Below are 16,713 nucleotides of genomic sequence, written 5' to 3'. Positions count from 1 at the left end.
AACAGAACACAGGGAGAAATCAGCATTACAATGTAAAGGGTAGACCTCGACAGGAGTCGCGACTCTCCTGGTTCGATTCGACTCGGAACCGCCAAGACTCACGCCCAATTCTAAGGTTTTGGAACCGCGATCCGACCCCACGGCTTTTGGAGAACCGGTTCTCAGGTTCCTCAAACAGTAGTGACTTAGGTGGTGATATAAAGAATCATATAGAAATCTAGATCAAATTAGCGCTTCCAATAAGTCCGTAAAATTCAAATAATTAGCATAATAAACTTTTGGTGTTTTGGCAGATACGAAGGTGTATAGCGCCCAAGGGTCGGATGCGCATTTTCATGCCTGATAATGCCTAAGGATGTCTGATCTTAGGCGGAAAATGTGATGCCTGAATTACAATTACACCTTCATCTATATGTGGATCTTATGTACGGAGTAGTAAGGAATGTCTCCTTTCACGGAAGTGAAAGTTTGTCCACCTAAGCCTCAACAACATTTACTGAGCCGTTGAGACCGTCAACGCCTACTCCGTACGGAGTAAGCAGATACGCGTCATGAAGTGAGCCAAAATTCCGAGATAACCTCGAACCCGACAAAGGGGTTCGTGCCCTCCACAAAAAGCTTGTTATCGAAAAACGTCACACAAGCCTGGAGATTTCACCAATCGTTATTACTCCGTACCTAGATGACCCTTGTTGATTGGGTAATTCGGCATGTCAGCGTGGAAGCGTGCTGTCCTGCAGCTCAACCCGACCACTCGTGGGCCTTCGGATGTGGCGCTGCATGTACGTGGAAGCCTTTGAAGCCTTCCGACAAACCAATTTGTCTCCGGAGTATTGAGCCCGTCACAAGCTTTGTTAGATCCCCGACTCAACTCCACATGCTTCCGGATGATCGGCCGGCAGCCCACGGACCCCATCCCCTATCCACCCGGAGTAAATACTTCGGAAGGGCTCCACGATGACACTGCTCCAAAACCCGAAGCTCTATCGTGCGAGAAATGATAGAGCGCTCATTCAAAGCGCGATCCGATGGCAACGAACATACAAATAGTCCGCTCAAGGACTCCCTTCGTCCTCCATCACTCTCAACATCCTTACAACATTCCAGCAAGCCTAAAACCATCTGATTCGATTGAATCCACCTGCACAAATCCAACTCACTCCGTATCAAATCAGACGAAATGGGTTTACAAGACAAGCGAGTTGTGGTCGTCGGCGGTGGCCTCAGAGGCATGGCGTTCATGAACGCCGCTCTCTACGCCGGGGTCAAAAACATCCAGTGCTACGAACAAGCCCACCAATTTAGTGAAGTGGGCGCGGAAGTAGATATCACAGCCAACGCAAACCGCATCCTCGATGCCTTCGGTCTCCAGGACTCGTTGGTCAGCCGCTCATCGCCCCAGCTACCGTACTACATACAGGACCACAACTACCAATCTGACGAGTATCTCGGCCACATTGAAGAGTTCTCCAAGCCACATACACGTCTGATTCACCGCACCTATCTCCTCGATTCTCTCAAAGAGCCCGTCCCCGAAGAGAAGTTGCACCTGCAGAAGCGTCTCGCTTTCATCGAACGCAATGGGGAGAGTACGCCGTACACTCTGTATTTTGAAGACGGCACTACCGCAGAGGCAGATATTGTCATTAGATGCGACGGGATTAAGTCCAGGGTCCGTTGTGAATTAGGCTTCAGCGACTCCCCCACCTACTCCGGCCAGGTAGTCTATCGCGGCTTCGTCGAGTACAAAGACCTACCCGAGAATACAGCCACACTCCTCCGCAACGTCGTGAACTTCTGCGGTCCTAAACGCCATCTTCTGTGCCTTCCGATCGGCAACCCAGCCACGAACACCGATCGCGTCGGAGTGATTGGCTTTATGACCGAGTCTCTGGATAGCTGGGATTCGGAGAACTGGATGGCTCGCGCCGAGATCACCACCCTGCACGACCATGTCCGAGACTGGTGTCCCCAGGTACAGGATATTATCGCAGGTCTGCAGGCCGGTTCGCCCGATGGCCGGATGATGAAACAGGCCCTGTACGTGCGCGATCCGCTCGCGAAATGGTTCGAGATGAATGAGCAGAACGCGGGGATCGTTCTTCTCGGCGATGCGGTTCACTCGACTCTCCCCCATCAGGGTAAGCTGATTTCTAGTATTGCCAGCCCCCTTCATTCACACGCTAACATTGTATAGGTCAGGGTGTGTGCATGGCGATCGAGTCCGGGATTGCACTGGCTACCATTCTTGCTCACTGGAAGAATGACGACCTCCAAGCTGCCTTCCAGTTCTATCAGGACTTGCGTAAGCCGCGCACCGATCGTGTTACCAGGACTAGCTTCGAGGCTGGGAAACTGGCTAGCTCGGACGCTCCGGATCAACTGAGCGAAAGCTTTAACCCCCAAGTCCTGATGGAGCGTATGAAGTGGATTATGGAGTATAATGTCCTCGATGATTTGAAGGTTAAAGGGGCGGAATGTATGGATTTCCGTGATTCCCGCATCTGATCATCGGGTGATATATTTTGGATGTTGGGGGATGAAGTCCTACTACAGGGACATCGCCGTTAAGGACGTTGCAAACTTCTTTTCAGTTCCCTTTCAAGTCCCAAGTTTGATGAGCCCATGTTTTCTGGGACTTATTACTGGTCTTTCGTTGTTGGATTTCTTTGATCTTCTTCTGCATTTTTGGTGACTTTTGCTTCTGCTGCCTGCTCCCCGCGATAGATTTCTTTGGCCAGCCTTGGAACTAGTGCATTAATACATTTAATTATTCAGACATGCCGCACAGGTAACTCCCGAGGTCTCTAATCGACGATGATCATATTAAAGTTGATGATAAATAAATGTGATTTGTAGGTTCTTAGTAAATAATGTCACCTTCATACTTCTTCATAAGCTGACCAGTAGGATCTTCACCAGATACATGAGCCCAGGCACCCGCGAAATGGATTACAAACATGCCCTTCTCCCATTTCCTTTTGTGTGTATCGTAGCAACCGATTTCTTCTGGGAAGGCATTGATCGTCCACTGCGGGATACGCATCGCATGCTGGACAAGAGGATCCTTGGTCTTCAGAAATCGGGCCATCGAGTCTTGGTCGCTCAGTGAAACTCCACCGAGGACCTCTTCCCTGTCGTGGAGAGCGCGTACTCCATTGAGGAACTCTATGGAGCGCGCTGAGGATCGTGCAATGAACGAACCATCGTTGAGTCCGTTGCTGAGGAATGATTAGAAATCAGGTCCTTGGGCTCGGTGGACGTGGGCTTTTGGATCACTTACCAATCGTCTGTGACAAGCAGATCAATGTCATTTGGCATTGTCACATTCGCCAGGTTCTCGGAAATCAGGTTCGTCAAGCTTACGCTGGTATTTGTGATAAGCGTATCAAAGTCCAAATACCATACCCAGTCGTGTTGATTGGCTTTGATTACGCGTTCGACCATGTCGAACTTTAGCCATGTCGTGCCTCGTGAGGAATTAGACTCGTAATCAACGAAAAGGTCATAACCGTGAAGTCTCGCATATCCTATGAGTTGGGAAAGGTTAGTAACTTTTTTTTTCAAGGAAGGTATGTGTAGATCGAAACACGGAGTCAAGACTACATACTATCTTTGTTTTGAAGAGAGAGGTGCATGTAAGTCTGCGGCTTTGTTATGAAAACAACAATAGCGACGCGAGGTCCCGAGTGATCCTCAGTCTGACGGAGATAGGGAAGGGTGCTCAAATCTTTTTGACTGGCGATGAGTTGCCAAGTCAAGACTGAGACCAATAACAGGAAGAATATTGTATTTCTGAACGACCGGGAGGTTCGACGACTCATCGGTTTGGGTGATTTCGCATCGTGTGTTTGAGAGGCGAATCCATACGGCCACCCAAATGGCACCCAGTGTTTGAACATCGCAAATGGTCGATCTTCTAGCAATTGGTGTGAAATGTGGTTAGGTCCAACGAAGCACTTATTAAATTAACTAGCGTGAAAGTTCTTTACCAATGGGTTGTTCTTGCCCACCCATTTCCTATTGGCTCAATGCTGGAAGGAATTAACTTCCCCCCTAGATTTCTTGGGATTGGATATTTTGAGATGTAACGCGACCGAGGACGGACGTTCTTGTAGCGTACACATCCGTAGGAATGAATATCGATATAACGCCTATAGTACTGGTGTAGATAGACTCCATTGGACGGATGCCGCCACCGGTCACATACCCAAAGCCCGAAATATAGTTTGAGGGCACAGACCAGGCCAATTTTGACAGTGAGGATCGTATCCCTTCCGCTGGGAATGTCCAACCCCTTTTGCAATTGGCCCATTCAGCCCCATCAGAACTTTAAACCTTTGATACTTGGTTCAATGCTTAGGTTTGACCGTGTAAACTATGGCCTCCGGCACCCCAGTTTATTCAAACCCTTTCAAATGCCTTCAAAGTTTGTCCAGTTCCTCTATCCTTTGGAATGACAAATAGAGACCTTGCTATCTCTACCGGCTAATTTTTCCGTATTTTCGCATAGTTAGACCTCTTGAGCTGACATGATACTAGATATTCATTCTACAACAACAGTTATTTTACTCAATAATAAACACAGTTCTTTGATTTTCACTTTTCGCTGCAAGAATGGTTATTGAAAAAGAAAAAGAAAAAGAAAAAGAAAAGAAAAGAAAAGAAAAGAAAAGAAAAGAAAAAGAAAAAGAAAAAGAAAATACACCATGGCTTTCTAGACAGAACTTGACATCAAGTCAGCGTATCCTTATTTAAATTATATTTCGTGATAGAATATAAACGAGGAATTGCTCTTTACGAACCTATACACAAGCCTTGCAAGGTTGATACTAGATAGGGTTGTTTGTCGACACACGGGGATCTGTGCCAGGGGCACGCACAAGGGACCAATCAAAATGCCACCTGACTGCGCTTTAGTGGCCGGAAGAATTAGCCGGGGCTTGTGTACATGCGTATGTTGCACCTCCCTAACTTCCACATTTCTTTCTCGTATAGGTGAATCAAATTCCAGAAAACACATCCAGGCATTTGGTTCTCGATGGCAATGTCTGAATAGTGAGCGGATGGCAGCGAGGAAAAGCTATATATTGTGCCCTCTGCCGCCAGGATGTGAACGAGTATCCATCACAACAGTCGGCACAGTTCAGCCTGATTCACTCTTTTCCACTTCGTTCATCACTCAAACAAAAAGGCCTTGCCAAAATGCGTTTCGCTCTCGCTCTTCTGTGTGCTACTCTGGTCTCTGCCCTCCCCAGCGAGCTTGGCGGAGATAAGAAAAAGTGGGATGGTGACTCCTGGGAGGGACCGAAGGACAATTCGGTCAAGGTCATCAGCGGCGGAAAAGGTGGTGGAGTTGGCGGCTCCGTTGGAAGCATTGGCGTTGGCACCGGCGGTGGTGGCGGCGGTAACTGTGACCCCGTTGCCTGCGACATCAAGGTAAGATACCTCTAGAGCCTTGGGAGGGTCTGTCGATAATAACACACATAACAGTGCAAGAAATTGGGCAACCAGTCTGGCTACTGCGACACCAGCGGTTCCAGCGGCCTGCTTGGACTCGACGTTCTTAACGAAAATACGTCGTGAGTTTCTCTTTGCAATTACAAGAATTAACCAGCTAATGCCAGCAGGGGCTGCATTTGTGTTCCGAACACTTCTTCTTGCACCACGACTACCACCGTCATCTCGACTGGTACAGCAACTGCCACGAACACTGTCACGGCTACGAATACCGCAACCGCTACCGTGACCAACACCAACACCATCACCGATACGATCAGTACCACGACCACGGCCACGACCACGACAACTGCGACTTCTTGCCCGACCAACTACGCATGCTTCTGCTGCACGAATCAAACTCAACTGGACCAAGATTTCCTCACTGGTACATGCGACATCATCTCAAGCGGCACCACATGCCCAGTCGGGAACGGCCAAGGCAGAAGATGGAAAGTCTGTTGCAACGGCGATGGACAGTGTACACAGACAGAGCAGTAATCGCGTCGAAAGGATTGATGCACTGGCTCCTGGCCGTCCAATCGTCCAGTTCGAGGTTCTGTTTGATTACTTTCAATTCGTTTCTTCCTCTCAGTCATTCATGACTTGGAGGCTTGTTTTCACAGGTGATTCGTGGCTTTGGTTTGACAGGAGACTTGATTTGTACTATTTTTAATATTTGACCCCAGCACACTGTGTTGTCTCTTTGCTTGTTTCATTATATGGTCGCATGATGGTGTCTTCCATACCCTTGTCAAAGAGAACTTGCTTAGGTAGTCATTAGGTAGTTTATCAATTCATTTCGCTTCAAGACGTTCTGAGATTTTCATTTTTGCATCATCTTTCAATGTGTAGTAAGACCGAGATTCCAAGTCGGCACTTGGAGCTGCACTCGCTACATAAGGCATAGATCACTACCAGTATTCTTTCTTTTTGCATCTTTTCGTTCTCCATGAATGAAAATTGTTGTTTTGTTTTGTTTTGTTTTATCAGCTTTGTGTCCGCCAACAGACTACCAAAAAATTTGCATATTTGGTGACAAGTCAATGGAGGAAGAAAAAGCAAAAACATACAACAGTGAGGATTCGCTGGTGGTCACCCACCCAACTACTAACTCACCGGCGTGTGGCTTAAGTACGGCTGAGCGGACGGGAAGCCCTGTTCTCCACACCCTGTGGTCGTATGTGCTTGATTTCACAAAGAGCTGGTTTATATGAAATCAAATTAATCAGAAAATGCTTCTCAATTTTGTCCGGGTCTGTGTGCAAAGACATCGATATAGTGAGTTGCTCATGGGCACTGCACAAGGCTCCATCGACAGTTGGGTGTGGGCTTTTCATAGAATATACTGCAAAGTACTCCGTACGGAATAGTAAGAAAAAAGTGAACTGTAGTAGGAAGATAGCCAAAAGGGCCGTACTCTGTACCTGACGGAGGATCATGTACGGAGTACTCCGTAGTTTTACATAGTTTCCAAGGTTTAACTAGCCCCTGGAGCCTTTGTTTTGATGTGACCAATCAAAGTAGAGAAGACCACGTGATAGACATAGCGTGTTGTGTTTTATTGACGTCCACTCACTCCGTACTCCTACTCCGTACTCAGTGTGTCGATTTAGCTACGCGAGAAATGCTGTACACCTACAGAGTACTTTAACCGTCTGAGACCGACGTTCTCCACAGCTCCTGTCGACAGTGGGCCTGTCCAAATTGGGAAATCATCGTCTCCACTGTCGACAGGAGCTGTGCCTCCCGTACGGAGTACCCGAGCAATTGCGGCTGACCGGACGATCTTGCAACTACTTCGTCTACGGAGTACTCGGGGTCGGAATATTGTTTTGAGAGACGGTCCTCCCTGGTTCACCTTCATGCTCAAGTTGTAGAAAAGACAACTTCATCATACCTGGGCGTTGAGAGATATTATGGGTGGAAATGATTGTTTATGATCCACATAGATCGGGTCAAGGTGTGGAGTCGGAGTTCCATTTCCAGCCTCCTACAGGACAGATACGGGGGTTTCCCATACTCGTGGGATTTTAGCCTACAGTTCGTCCACGGATCATGGGTCAATTAATGGTCTTGTCCAAATACTATGATCCGTATCGTTCATCATGATTCGCTATTAGGGCTAATCAAGGAGAAGGATGATAAGCCAATGAATATCCAGGCCAACTGGTATGGAGTACAATCCAAAGTTTCAACTGGCGACCATCACGCTGTGGATCATGAAAGGCCAGGGGTTATTCGCACTCGATGCGTCAAGTTAATTGAGGGTGCGCAGCGCCACTGCGATTGAATCTCTCCACGATCGGCGGAGAACCATTTCCCAGCCTATTCGAATGAAGGGCTTGCCGCTTTGTGGAGACTCAGATCCACTTTATCGAGCTCAGCTCTCTCTGCCGTCCTGCACGCATAATGCACTAATTAATACACAATAACCCGGCAGCCCGGTCGGAATTTCTCCTCACCCCAACACGCAGGCCTCGGAACCAGAGCTCCCTGTTTGGAGTTACATACACGAGATCATGGGACTGCGCGCGCTCTGCTATAGCAGAGGTGACAAAGGCGACGGTAGCCCGGATCCTCCAGCTCGACTGGTTCAGGCACCGCCCGAGAAGAATAGGCAAAATTCACCACCCAGGTCAAACAGGAGCCACCTTTGCCTGCTATAACTCTTGGGGAGTTGACGCCAGCAGAGTCGGACCAGGAAAAGCCGAGTCAACCGACACCAAGCCCGCAGGCACCGAGCCAGCGCGATCTGTGGAAAGAGGCATATGACAGCCTGGATCTCTCCCAGCAGAAGCACCTTGGCTCAGAGGGTGTCCCTGCTACTGCGGCCATCAATCAAGTCGTCGATGACACGACGGCCAAGTATGAACAGTGGCAGAAGGGTGGTCTGAAGATCCGTCGAAAGGATGGAAATGATATCAACCTGCGCGATTGCTCCGAGAGAATCCTGAATGCAGCCTTGCAGGCCAGCGATGTCATCACGAAAGCTGTCTCTTTCGATCCCACAGGCAAAGCATCCACTGCTTGGATGGTCATCTCCTTTGGAATGAGTGTACTGTATCCCCTTTCCTGGCCCAGGATTGTTTACGATGGATACTGATACGAGATAAAGATTGTCCAAAACAGACTCGACCGTCGGGACGCTATTTTCGCTGTCTCGGGGTACCTCGCCGAAACTCTTTCCTACTACACGTTGATCGACGTCAACTACCGAAACCAGAATGTCGGAGGTGATAACAACCTCGACGAGGCCCTGCTTCGCGTTTACACGGCGATACTCGAATTCACGGTTGAGGTAAAGAGAGGGCGGGACGAGAATGAAGCTAGTGAGTGAGCGACTTTGGGAATATCCCAGTGCAAGCCCCCAAATTCGTGGTGGAGATTCCAAGCTGACGTCTGACTTACATCCAGAACGCACCTTCCAGAGTGTGATGGCTCTCACTGACCAGCCACTGCAAACTTTGAAGGACGCGATCAACTCACAAAGTGTGATGGCTGAAAAGTGGGCTAGCTTGGCCGCTAATCTCGGTAGGAAACAGGTTCGGCTTCTTCATATGGGAACGCACTAACGGAAAACAGGCGACGGAGCATCTTGCGAAGACAGACGCGGTCCTAGTGGGCGTGAAGAATCTTGCAACAAAAGCGCTGACTGCCGAGGAAGAAGCCCAACTCAATTGGATGTCAGACGCCCCTTACTCGAATCACCAAAGAGCTTTGCAAAAGAAAAAAGCCGATGATACTGGTGTTTGGCTACTGGATTTACCCGAGTACAACAATTGGAAGACGACTCCTGGAAGCCTTCTATGGCTGCCGGGGATTTCTGGCTGCGGAAAATCTGTTCTCTGCTCTACTGTCATCCAGGACATCCAAGAGGACTGCTCACTGAATCCATCGAAGCTCCTTGGATACTGGTATTTCCAATTCGGTATCGATGCAACTCAAAGCATTGATGCGATGACCCGATCGCTCATCAGGCAATTGAGTCGATCACCCGTGGCGCCAGAGGTGACCAAAATTTGGAAAGACCACCATCTCAAGGGGAGCCAGCCTGATACGAATGCCGTCTCCGACGTTCTCGATGATCTCCTTTCCCATTTGACCAGTGATGTTTACTTAGTCCTCGATGCGCTGGATGAATGCCCAGAAAACGAGGAATCCAAGGAGAGAGCTCTGGTTCTTGACTTCCTCGAAAAGCTTCTTGAGCGACAGGGTAACGAGGCCCAGGTGCATATCCTGGTCACTAGTCGCCCAGAGCAAGACATCAAGGAGAGACTTGATCGATTCTCAAAGATTGACTTAGAAGCCCACCTGGCCGAGGATGTGAAAACCTTTGTCAACTCATCCCTTACAAAACGCCCCCTCAACAGATGGGACGCGAGTATTCATCAGCTGATCTGCGATGAATTGCTAAACTCCAAAGAACGGTATGTAATTCACATCCACTGCTTTCTTCCAGCCTTTCTCATGACCTTGTCACTAACATGTTCCAGACGTTTCCGATGGGCAGAGTTGCAGATCATAGCACTTAAGAGATGTCGTAATGAAGATCAGATCAAGGACACCCTGAAAACAATCCCTCAAACCCTGGAAGAGACTTATCGCAAAGTCCTCGACAACATTGACTCAAAAGATGAGGAATTGGCTCGTGAGATTCTCATGATCATCTGTCTCTCACCTGTGGTTTTCGACGCGAAGACAGTTGCAGATATGGTAAAATTGCCTATCCCAGGCATCCTTGTCGAAATCTGCACAACATCGTTTATCACTTTATTCGATGAAAACGTCCAGTTAGCCCATTTCTCTGTGCCAGAGTTTTTGATTGTCCTAGAAGAAGGGGGGCATCACCACCCATGCCAGTTTTCCGCTGCTAGTGGCCATCGTTATCTTACGGAGAAACCTGTGGATATTCTTCTTGAGCAGACGGAAGTCTTGACCCAAGCTACTGCAAAGAGCAAGGTTCCATTCTTGTACGCGTCAAAGCACTGGCACACCCATATGACTGCTGCTGGAGGTTTCGATCAGCTCTCACCAGAGCTACAGGCCAAGATCAATCTTCTATTTACCGAACCCGATGTTTACTTCAATTGGGTACGGGCAGGCGAGAGTAACAGTCGAGACAATGAGTGGAGTAAACTCTCCAATGAGTGTCAGCCCCCAATTCACATGGCTTCCATTATGGGCCTGGCTCAAGCAGTGAACAGTCTGCTTGCCCAGGGTGCGGACCCTGAAAAACCATACAACGTCGACCTTGACTACAATTTCACAGGCGATTCATTCACCGTGGCTGCCAATTGTGGGTGTTTTGATGTTCTGCAAACGCTCCTGGATAAAACCCCAACCATAAATCCTAGCGTGGTCGGAATGATTTTGTCTCACATAGACCCTCTGAAACTTGGAAAAGTCCAGCTGGCATCTATTTTGCAAAAGCTATGGGACCTCAACCTACTCCGCAACCAGTCCCCGGATGCTGCCAATGAAATTGACGAGCATTTGATTTGGCGTGCGATGGGTAATATGTACTCTGCAGTCGATATTATGGAAGTTTTCATAGATTGGCAACAGAGCGGTTTGGTGCTGATGCCGCAAAGCGTTTTCCTAAACGCAGCCTGCGAAAACAAGAATGTGCTTGAACTTCTTCTCGAGCGCTGTCAGTTTCAGGTTTCACCAACCTTCCGAGAAGAGTTGAAGACCAAATCGACCTTTGGTACGGCTTCTGGACTCGCTGTGCTGGCCATCAAACGACCCGATGAGTTTCCTGTGGACCAAGAACTTTTTGAAACATTTGCACAAGGTCTTGGCCTGGACGAGATGACTTCCATAATGCAGCTAAGAAAGTCGGATGCTCTTGTTACGACGGATATACTGGAAAAAGCAGCTGGTAACAAAAACATCTTCCCACTGCTTTGGCCCGAAAGGGAACCCAGCACAGTCATCACCGAATTAATGATAATCAATGCTGCAGCCAATGAATCCCATTCGAAGGAAATGTTAGGCTTCATTAAAGAGCACATGGATCTGCAGATGGGTTTGAGTGAGGAGACGATTCACGAACTCTTGTCCACCACCTCCACAGAAGGGGTCGCTACTCTGGATATGCTCCTGAGCCTGCCATCTTTGTCTTTTTCGGTGTCTGAAAGGATATTGGAGATCATATCCTCACACAGAGAATCGACGGAAATGTTGACCCTTTTGGTGAGCAAGGGCTTTGAGATCGCCATCACAGAAGGTGTTGTAACGTCCGCAGCCTCAAACAAGTTCCAAGCTCCTGAGATTGTCAAATATCTCATGGGTCTTCACGGCAAGCCTCTTCCGGTCGCGGAATCCACTGTTATCGCAGGCGTCCAAAATTCCAAGTTTGGCGCGGACGTTCTTGAAATTCTCTCACAAAACACGCCACCCAGCCTATTGACCGATAAGGTTTTTGAAGGGGCATGCCAAAACAAAGATGCCCTGATTACGCTCCTGAAAAGGCGCCGGGACAGCCTACCTATTGGTCCGATGTTAGTCAAAATTGCGGATGCTCCTGCTTACAAAAGGGGCCCTGAGCATTCGCCTACAAGGCTTTAAAGGTTCTTCTTGAGCACGATCTTGTCAATATCGACGAGACTGTGGTTGAAACGCTGGCGATTAACTTTTACCCCTTGAACGCTTTGTTATCCTGGAAGCCCAACGTACCAATCACCGAGAAGGCCCTTATAGCCGGTGCAGCGGACGAGCGCTCAATGCGGGTGATGCTAGAAGCCGGAGCTCATGATGTACATGTGTCAGAAGATGTCTTGATAGCTGCGACGCAATCATACGAAGCCAAGGACGTGATAAACGTTATACAACATCGGTTTGGACCAATCAACGTCACGGAGAACGTGATGAGAGCGTGTATCAAGAAATGTGATTTCCCAGTGATGAATTGGCTGGTTGAGCGGACGCCGGAGCCTGTGATTGCAAAATTTGTTTCGTGGGACACCTGGCAGGATCCCGATTTATGGAGCTACAGATCCAGATGTGTCGTCCTGGTAGGAGGTATTTTCAAGAAAACGGTTTCAAGAATTTCCACCCTCAAGTCACTGGATTTACCGTTTGATCTCGACGAAGAGCGAATCTCACGACTCAAGGAGTTAATTTTCAAGAGAAGAGAAGAGCTGTCAGAGGTCCCTGCTACTGATCTGGCCCCGCAGCTTCTTGTCGAACTGTGTTTCAATGAAACAATTGAGGAGCTCTGGGAGGATCACCAATTTGCAGTGACGGATCGTTTGATTGAAGCGACAGAGAGAAACATGGTTGCGGACAAGGAGCAGCTGAAGTTGTTCCTGGAGCAAAAGAGAGGTTAGACCAGGGAACCACCGAGTTGCAAATCCAAATATACCAGGGAAAACTGTATGATGGAATCTTTCAATAATTGCATTGATTATTATCATGGCCTGGGTGTTCACAACGCAACCGCTATCCCAATTCAATCTCCGAGCTAAATTACACGCATGGACTCTATGCCACTTAAAGTTAGGAGCCGTCTACCCGCAAATCTCCGATATAAACCAACTCAATGTCATTCCAGGCATATACGACCACAGGGAGTAGAGAACAGGGCTTTTTGTCCGCTTAGCTTAAGCCATATTATAGAATACGTTGTCATGCTCGTTCGCATCACATGATCTCCTGGGTCTCTCCCAAGGTCTCTCTCTGGCTGAAAGAAATAAATTGGCTAGTATCAGATGCCGACTTGAGTTTCAAGATTTATAAAAGCTCTGTAATACCTGGGTACAAATCACTGCCATGCCAGTGAGACATACATACCGCCAAGAGAGACTCAGGGGGATGCTAAAGACTTGTGATACTGGCCATTCTCATCTCATGAAGGGAAAGAATCCTTCCACGAGTGTCCTCATCCATGTGTTATTGTTGAGCGTATTGAAAGAAGACTAGGTGTGAGGTGTCTCACTGTTGCGAGGTAAGAAGAATCTTCGAGTTCCAAACTACATGGACTCGCGGAGAGCATCATACATAACTTATATAGGCTTACTCCGTATATGCATCATGCATGGAGAGGATGAGATTGAACGTGCAGCATCTAATTGGGGAACTCTCTGCCGGCCCAGCAATCATGGAGCACACAGCCCGACCCGAGCCCGACCCTAGGCAGATCGCTTCAAAAAATCACGACTGCCTCCAGGGATGATTTCTCAGCTTGGGCCTCATTCCATGCCTTTTCTTGCCTTCGTTGTACTCCCCAGGCGGCTTCCGTGGTGGAAAAGGCAAGGCTGAAACGAGACCGAAACGGGGAAAACTCTGCTCGCCTTATGGCTTTGTCTTCAACACTACAATCAAAATTCAGCCTCACAAGCTATTAGCGCAAGGCTGGCCTTGCATCCTTGAGTAGTTGATTAAGGTCATCTGACTGGGCGTTTAGCCACTTTCAAGCAACCAGTTCCTTAGTCTCTATCTGTGCCCGTATGCCCCCCTTATTTGTGACCTCTGTCTACTCCGTACTCCATACGCAGTACTGCATTACCAATTACTGTTGGGAGATCAGGTGACCCCCGTTGGCTAGATAGCTCTCTCTCTCTCTCTCTCTCTCTCTCTCTTCCTTCTTTTCCCCGGTCGGTCTTTTTGCTTCACAACCACAATCTACTGTTTTGAAGCGATTCGTGCTTCTCCTCAGTAGATCAGCCTGTTCTCAATTACGTCTGCTCCAGAGGCTCAAAATAAGACGCCAAGCGTTAGAAAACCGCCTGCACCCGGGCTTTTAGAGCCCGGGTGCAGGACGACTTCCAATTCTCTAACTAACACTAGCCATATTAGGAAGTACTCCGTATTAATGCTAACAGACGGATTTGGGGGAAGAGAAGATGCAGGTCTCGAATTTCGTTTCTTAGGTGAGTGCGATTACTGGACCCTTGGCGCAGGTGGGCGCAGGTTGGCGCAAGACCATTGGGTTGGATTAAAATAATTCAAAGTTTCCCACCACACTCATGCAGGTTTGCACCCACTAGGTGCCGCTAAATATGCACCTACCGCAACCCCTCGTGTTCAGCGATTTTTGGGAACTGCAGTCTCGTGGGCGGTTGAATAAAGAGTCCGAGGGAGAAGCAGGCTGAGTGGATAAATACAACTCAACCCCCAGTTTCGATCGGTTCATTATAATCACCCTGGGCTTTGATCTTTACAGGTATAATAAGCATCCAGAATTTCACGGCGAGAGGATCCAAAGAGTTTGAAATAGTCACCCCTTGCCGATGCCATCATGCCCCAGTCGATCGATCGTGGTGTCAGATACACCTCTATGCGAACTGTTGCATTGACAGACCAGCCTTCTCCAGACAGTTTGACTGAGCGACCAACATTACCCCACCGTATTAGAGCCAGTTCCGAGTTTGCGCCGATCTCTAAAGATGATTATTCTCCTGCGGTATGGGGATTGGGATGGCGGAGTCCGACTCTGATGGTCGGACTCTTTTTAGGTGGCCTGGCATTATCGGTAGGCCATCATCTATACTACAAGAGCCACGACAATACGCTGGTTAAATCGGCTGAGCAACAGACCTGGACAATTCGGATCGGCACTGGGTTTGCATTCCTGGTCAAAACACTACTTGTAGCTGCCATCGGGATTGCGGCGGTGCAACAGATGTGGGCTACACTCCGCAAGAAAAGTGTGAATATTCGCGGCATCGATGCCATGTTCAGTATTTTGAGCGATCCACTTGCTTTTTTCGTCCCTGATATGTGGATATGTGCGAAAACACTGACTGTGTTGGCAATTGTCTCCTGGTAAGTAGTGTTTGTTTACTGGAGTCGATTGAAGAGTGTGTGATGATTAACCCCGTGTCCAGGCTGATCCCCTTAACTGCTCTCATTACACCAGCTACTCTCTCGGTACATTTAAAGACAACGTCAACCACCACTCAGATGAATGTTCCCACTGTGAAATTTACCAAAGATTTCTGGAGCAACTGGGCATCGTATGGAGGGGCGGGCTTTATTTCTCAGCCTTCCTATATCATCAACCGTTTATTCACGGCAACCTCCTCATCAGCTGCTATTATTCCCCTTACCCCACCACTGCCTAACTCATCCTATACTCTTCAATTTTGGGGACCTTCCTATAAATGCCAGGATCTGAGTGAAGTCATTGCCGAGACGAAGGGTATCATCTACACTGATGAAGATCTTAATAACCATACCTCCTTTCAGGGTGTGTGGGATAGATATGCAATAAACTCGAGTAACAGTCGAGCGATATACTCAGGCAGTGCGCCGGAGTGGTTGAGCAACACGCTTCTGATCGCTGCGAGGCAATACCAGGGCATTTACAAGGAAAACTCCACCGAAACATCTCTTGTTTGCAAGCTCTGGAACACTTCTTATGTGCTGGATGTATCTTTCGACGATACCATTCAGAGACTCATCCCTATCTCGACCGATTTGGTAGCTCCTTGTGATTGGAATACAAGCACTGCAATGTGGTCAACGTTATCATCCGATGTTCCAGAGAGCCTTGGGGGTTATTATATAACCCACTTGCTCTTCTCATCTCTCATCAATGGTTACCTAAGATTAAGTGCCTCGGAAGAGCTCAACGGCGACGCAACCTGGATTATGCAGTCTGGTCTCTTCGAGTGTCCAGAGCTTGTGAATAGCTCGAGCTATTCTCTGGTGGAATTCACGCCCAGTCCGACCTGTCGCAATAAGACATTGGGCCGAGCCCTGGAAGACCTCTCACGGAACTTTACCTACAGCCTTCTCAGTCTGAACACAGCCAACACCAGTGTGCCTGTCTCTGTCAACTCACCCAAGAACTTCTACAGTTATAATTGGAGAAATCTGGTTACGGCTTATGTGACCGCTCTCGTGGTCACTTTTGGGTGCATTACTATTGGGCTTTTTGCTCTGTGCAGCAATGGTGTCCCTGAGAACACGTCTTTTTCCAACCTACTGAGAACGACGCGAAATCCGGACTTGGATGTTTTAACAACTGGATACTGCTTGGGCTCCGACCATTTACCCGATGAGCTTGAAAAGGTGAGGTTGCGGTTCGGGGAGATTGAGACACCTCAGCCATTCAAGCACGCGGCATTTGGATTTGAAGATTCAGTCATTGATTTGGTGAAAGATGAAAAGTATTATTAGATGGTATTTGCGCCACAAAAATGCAGAAGGCCCAAGAAAATAATGCTACAAGTAGGGAAATCTAAAAATAAGAGAGCAAGCAAA

General features: G+C 48.2%; 5 protein-coding genes across 5 annotated transcripts; 4 read left to right on the top strand and 1 right to left on the bottom strand.

Annotated features, from left to right (window-relative positions):
• Positions 1 to 1,180: 1,180 nt before the first annotated feature.
• On the top strand, positions 1,181 to 2,508 carry N7506_012074 (uncharacterized protein; the record flags this gene model as incomplete). Its single annotated transcript, XM_056961365.1, has 2 exons — positions 1,181 to 2,141; positions 2,198 to 2,508. The coding sequence occupies 2 exons, from the start codon at positions 1,181 to 1,183 to the stop codon at positions 2,506 to 2,508; spliced, it is 1,272 nt and encodes a 423-aa protein (XP_056805899.1).
• A 355-nt stretch (positions 2,509 to 2,863) lies between these two features.
• Positions 2,864 to 3,902, bottom strand: N7506_012073 (uncharacterized protein; the record flags this gene model as incomplete). Its single annotated transcript, XM_056961364.1, has 3 exons — positions 2,864 to 3,221; positions 3,284 to 3,530; positions 3,611 to 3,902. The coding sequence occupies 3 exons, from the start codon at positions 3,900 to 3,902 to the stop codon at positions 2,864 to 2,866; spliced, it is 897 nt and encodes a 298-aa protein (XP_056805898.1).
• A 1,303-nt stretch (positions 3,903 to 5,205) lies between these two features.
• N7506_012072 (uncharacterized protein) lies at positions 5,206 to 5,586 on the top strand (the record flags this gene model as incomplete). The annotated part of the gene is made up of 2 exons (XM_056961363.1): positions 5,206 to 5,439; positions 5,494 to 5,586. 2 exons carry the CDS (start codon positions 5,206 to 5,208, stop codon positions 5,584 to 5,586), a joined length of 327 nt encoding a protein of 108 aa, XP_056805897.1.
• A 2,435-nt stretch (positions 5,587 to 8,021) lies between these two features.
• Positions 8,022 to 12,833, top strand: N7506_012071 (uncharacterized protein; the record flags this gene model as incomplete). Its single annotated transcript, XM_056961362.1, has 6 exons — positions 8,022 to 8,093; positions 8,180 to 8,557; positions 8,618 to 8,831; positions 9,038 to 9,929; positions 9,996 to 12,009; positions 12,075 to 12,833. The coding sequence occupies 6 exons, from the start codon at positions 8,022 to 8,024 to the stop codon at positions 12,831 to 12,833; spliced, it is 4,329 nt and encodes a 1,442-aa protein (XP_056805896.1).
• A 1,910-nt stretch (positions 12,834 to 14,743) lies between these two features.
• Positions 14,744 to 16,629, top strand: N7506_012070 (uncharacterized protein; the record flags this gene model as incomplete). The annotated part of the gene is made up of 2 exons (XM_056961361.1): positions 14,744 to 15,270; positions 15,333 to 16,629. The coding sequence occupies 2 exons, from the start codon at positions 14,744 to 14,746 to the stop codon at positions 16,627 to 16,629; spliced, it is 1,824 nt and encodes a 607-aa protein (XP_056805895.1).
• Between the last annotated feature and the right edge of the window lie 84 nt (positions 16,630 to 16,713).

The sequence above is a fragment of the Penicillium brevicompactum genome, assembly GCF_028827555.1.
Source record: "Penicillium brevicompactum strain IBT 35665 chromosome Unknown utg000009l_segment0_segment0, whole genome shotgun sequence".
Classification (NCBI taxonomy): Eukaryota; Fungi; Ascomycota; class Eurotiomycetes; order Eurotiales; family Aspergillaceae; genus Penicillium; species Penicillium brevicompactum.
The sequence above is the reverse complement of the archived record's forward strand: the minus strand, read 5'-3'. Positions and strand labels throughout refer to the sequence as shown.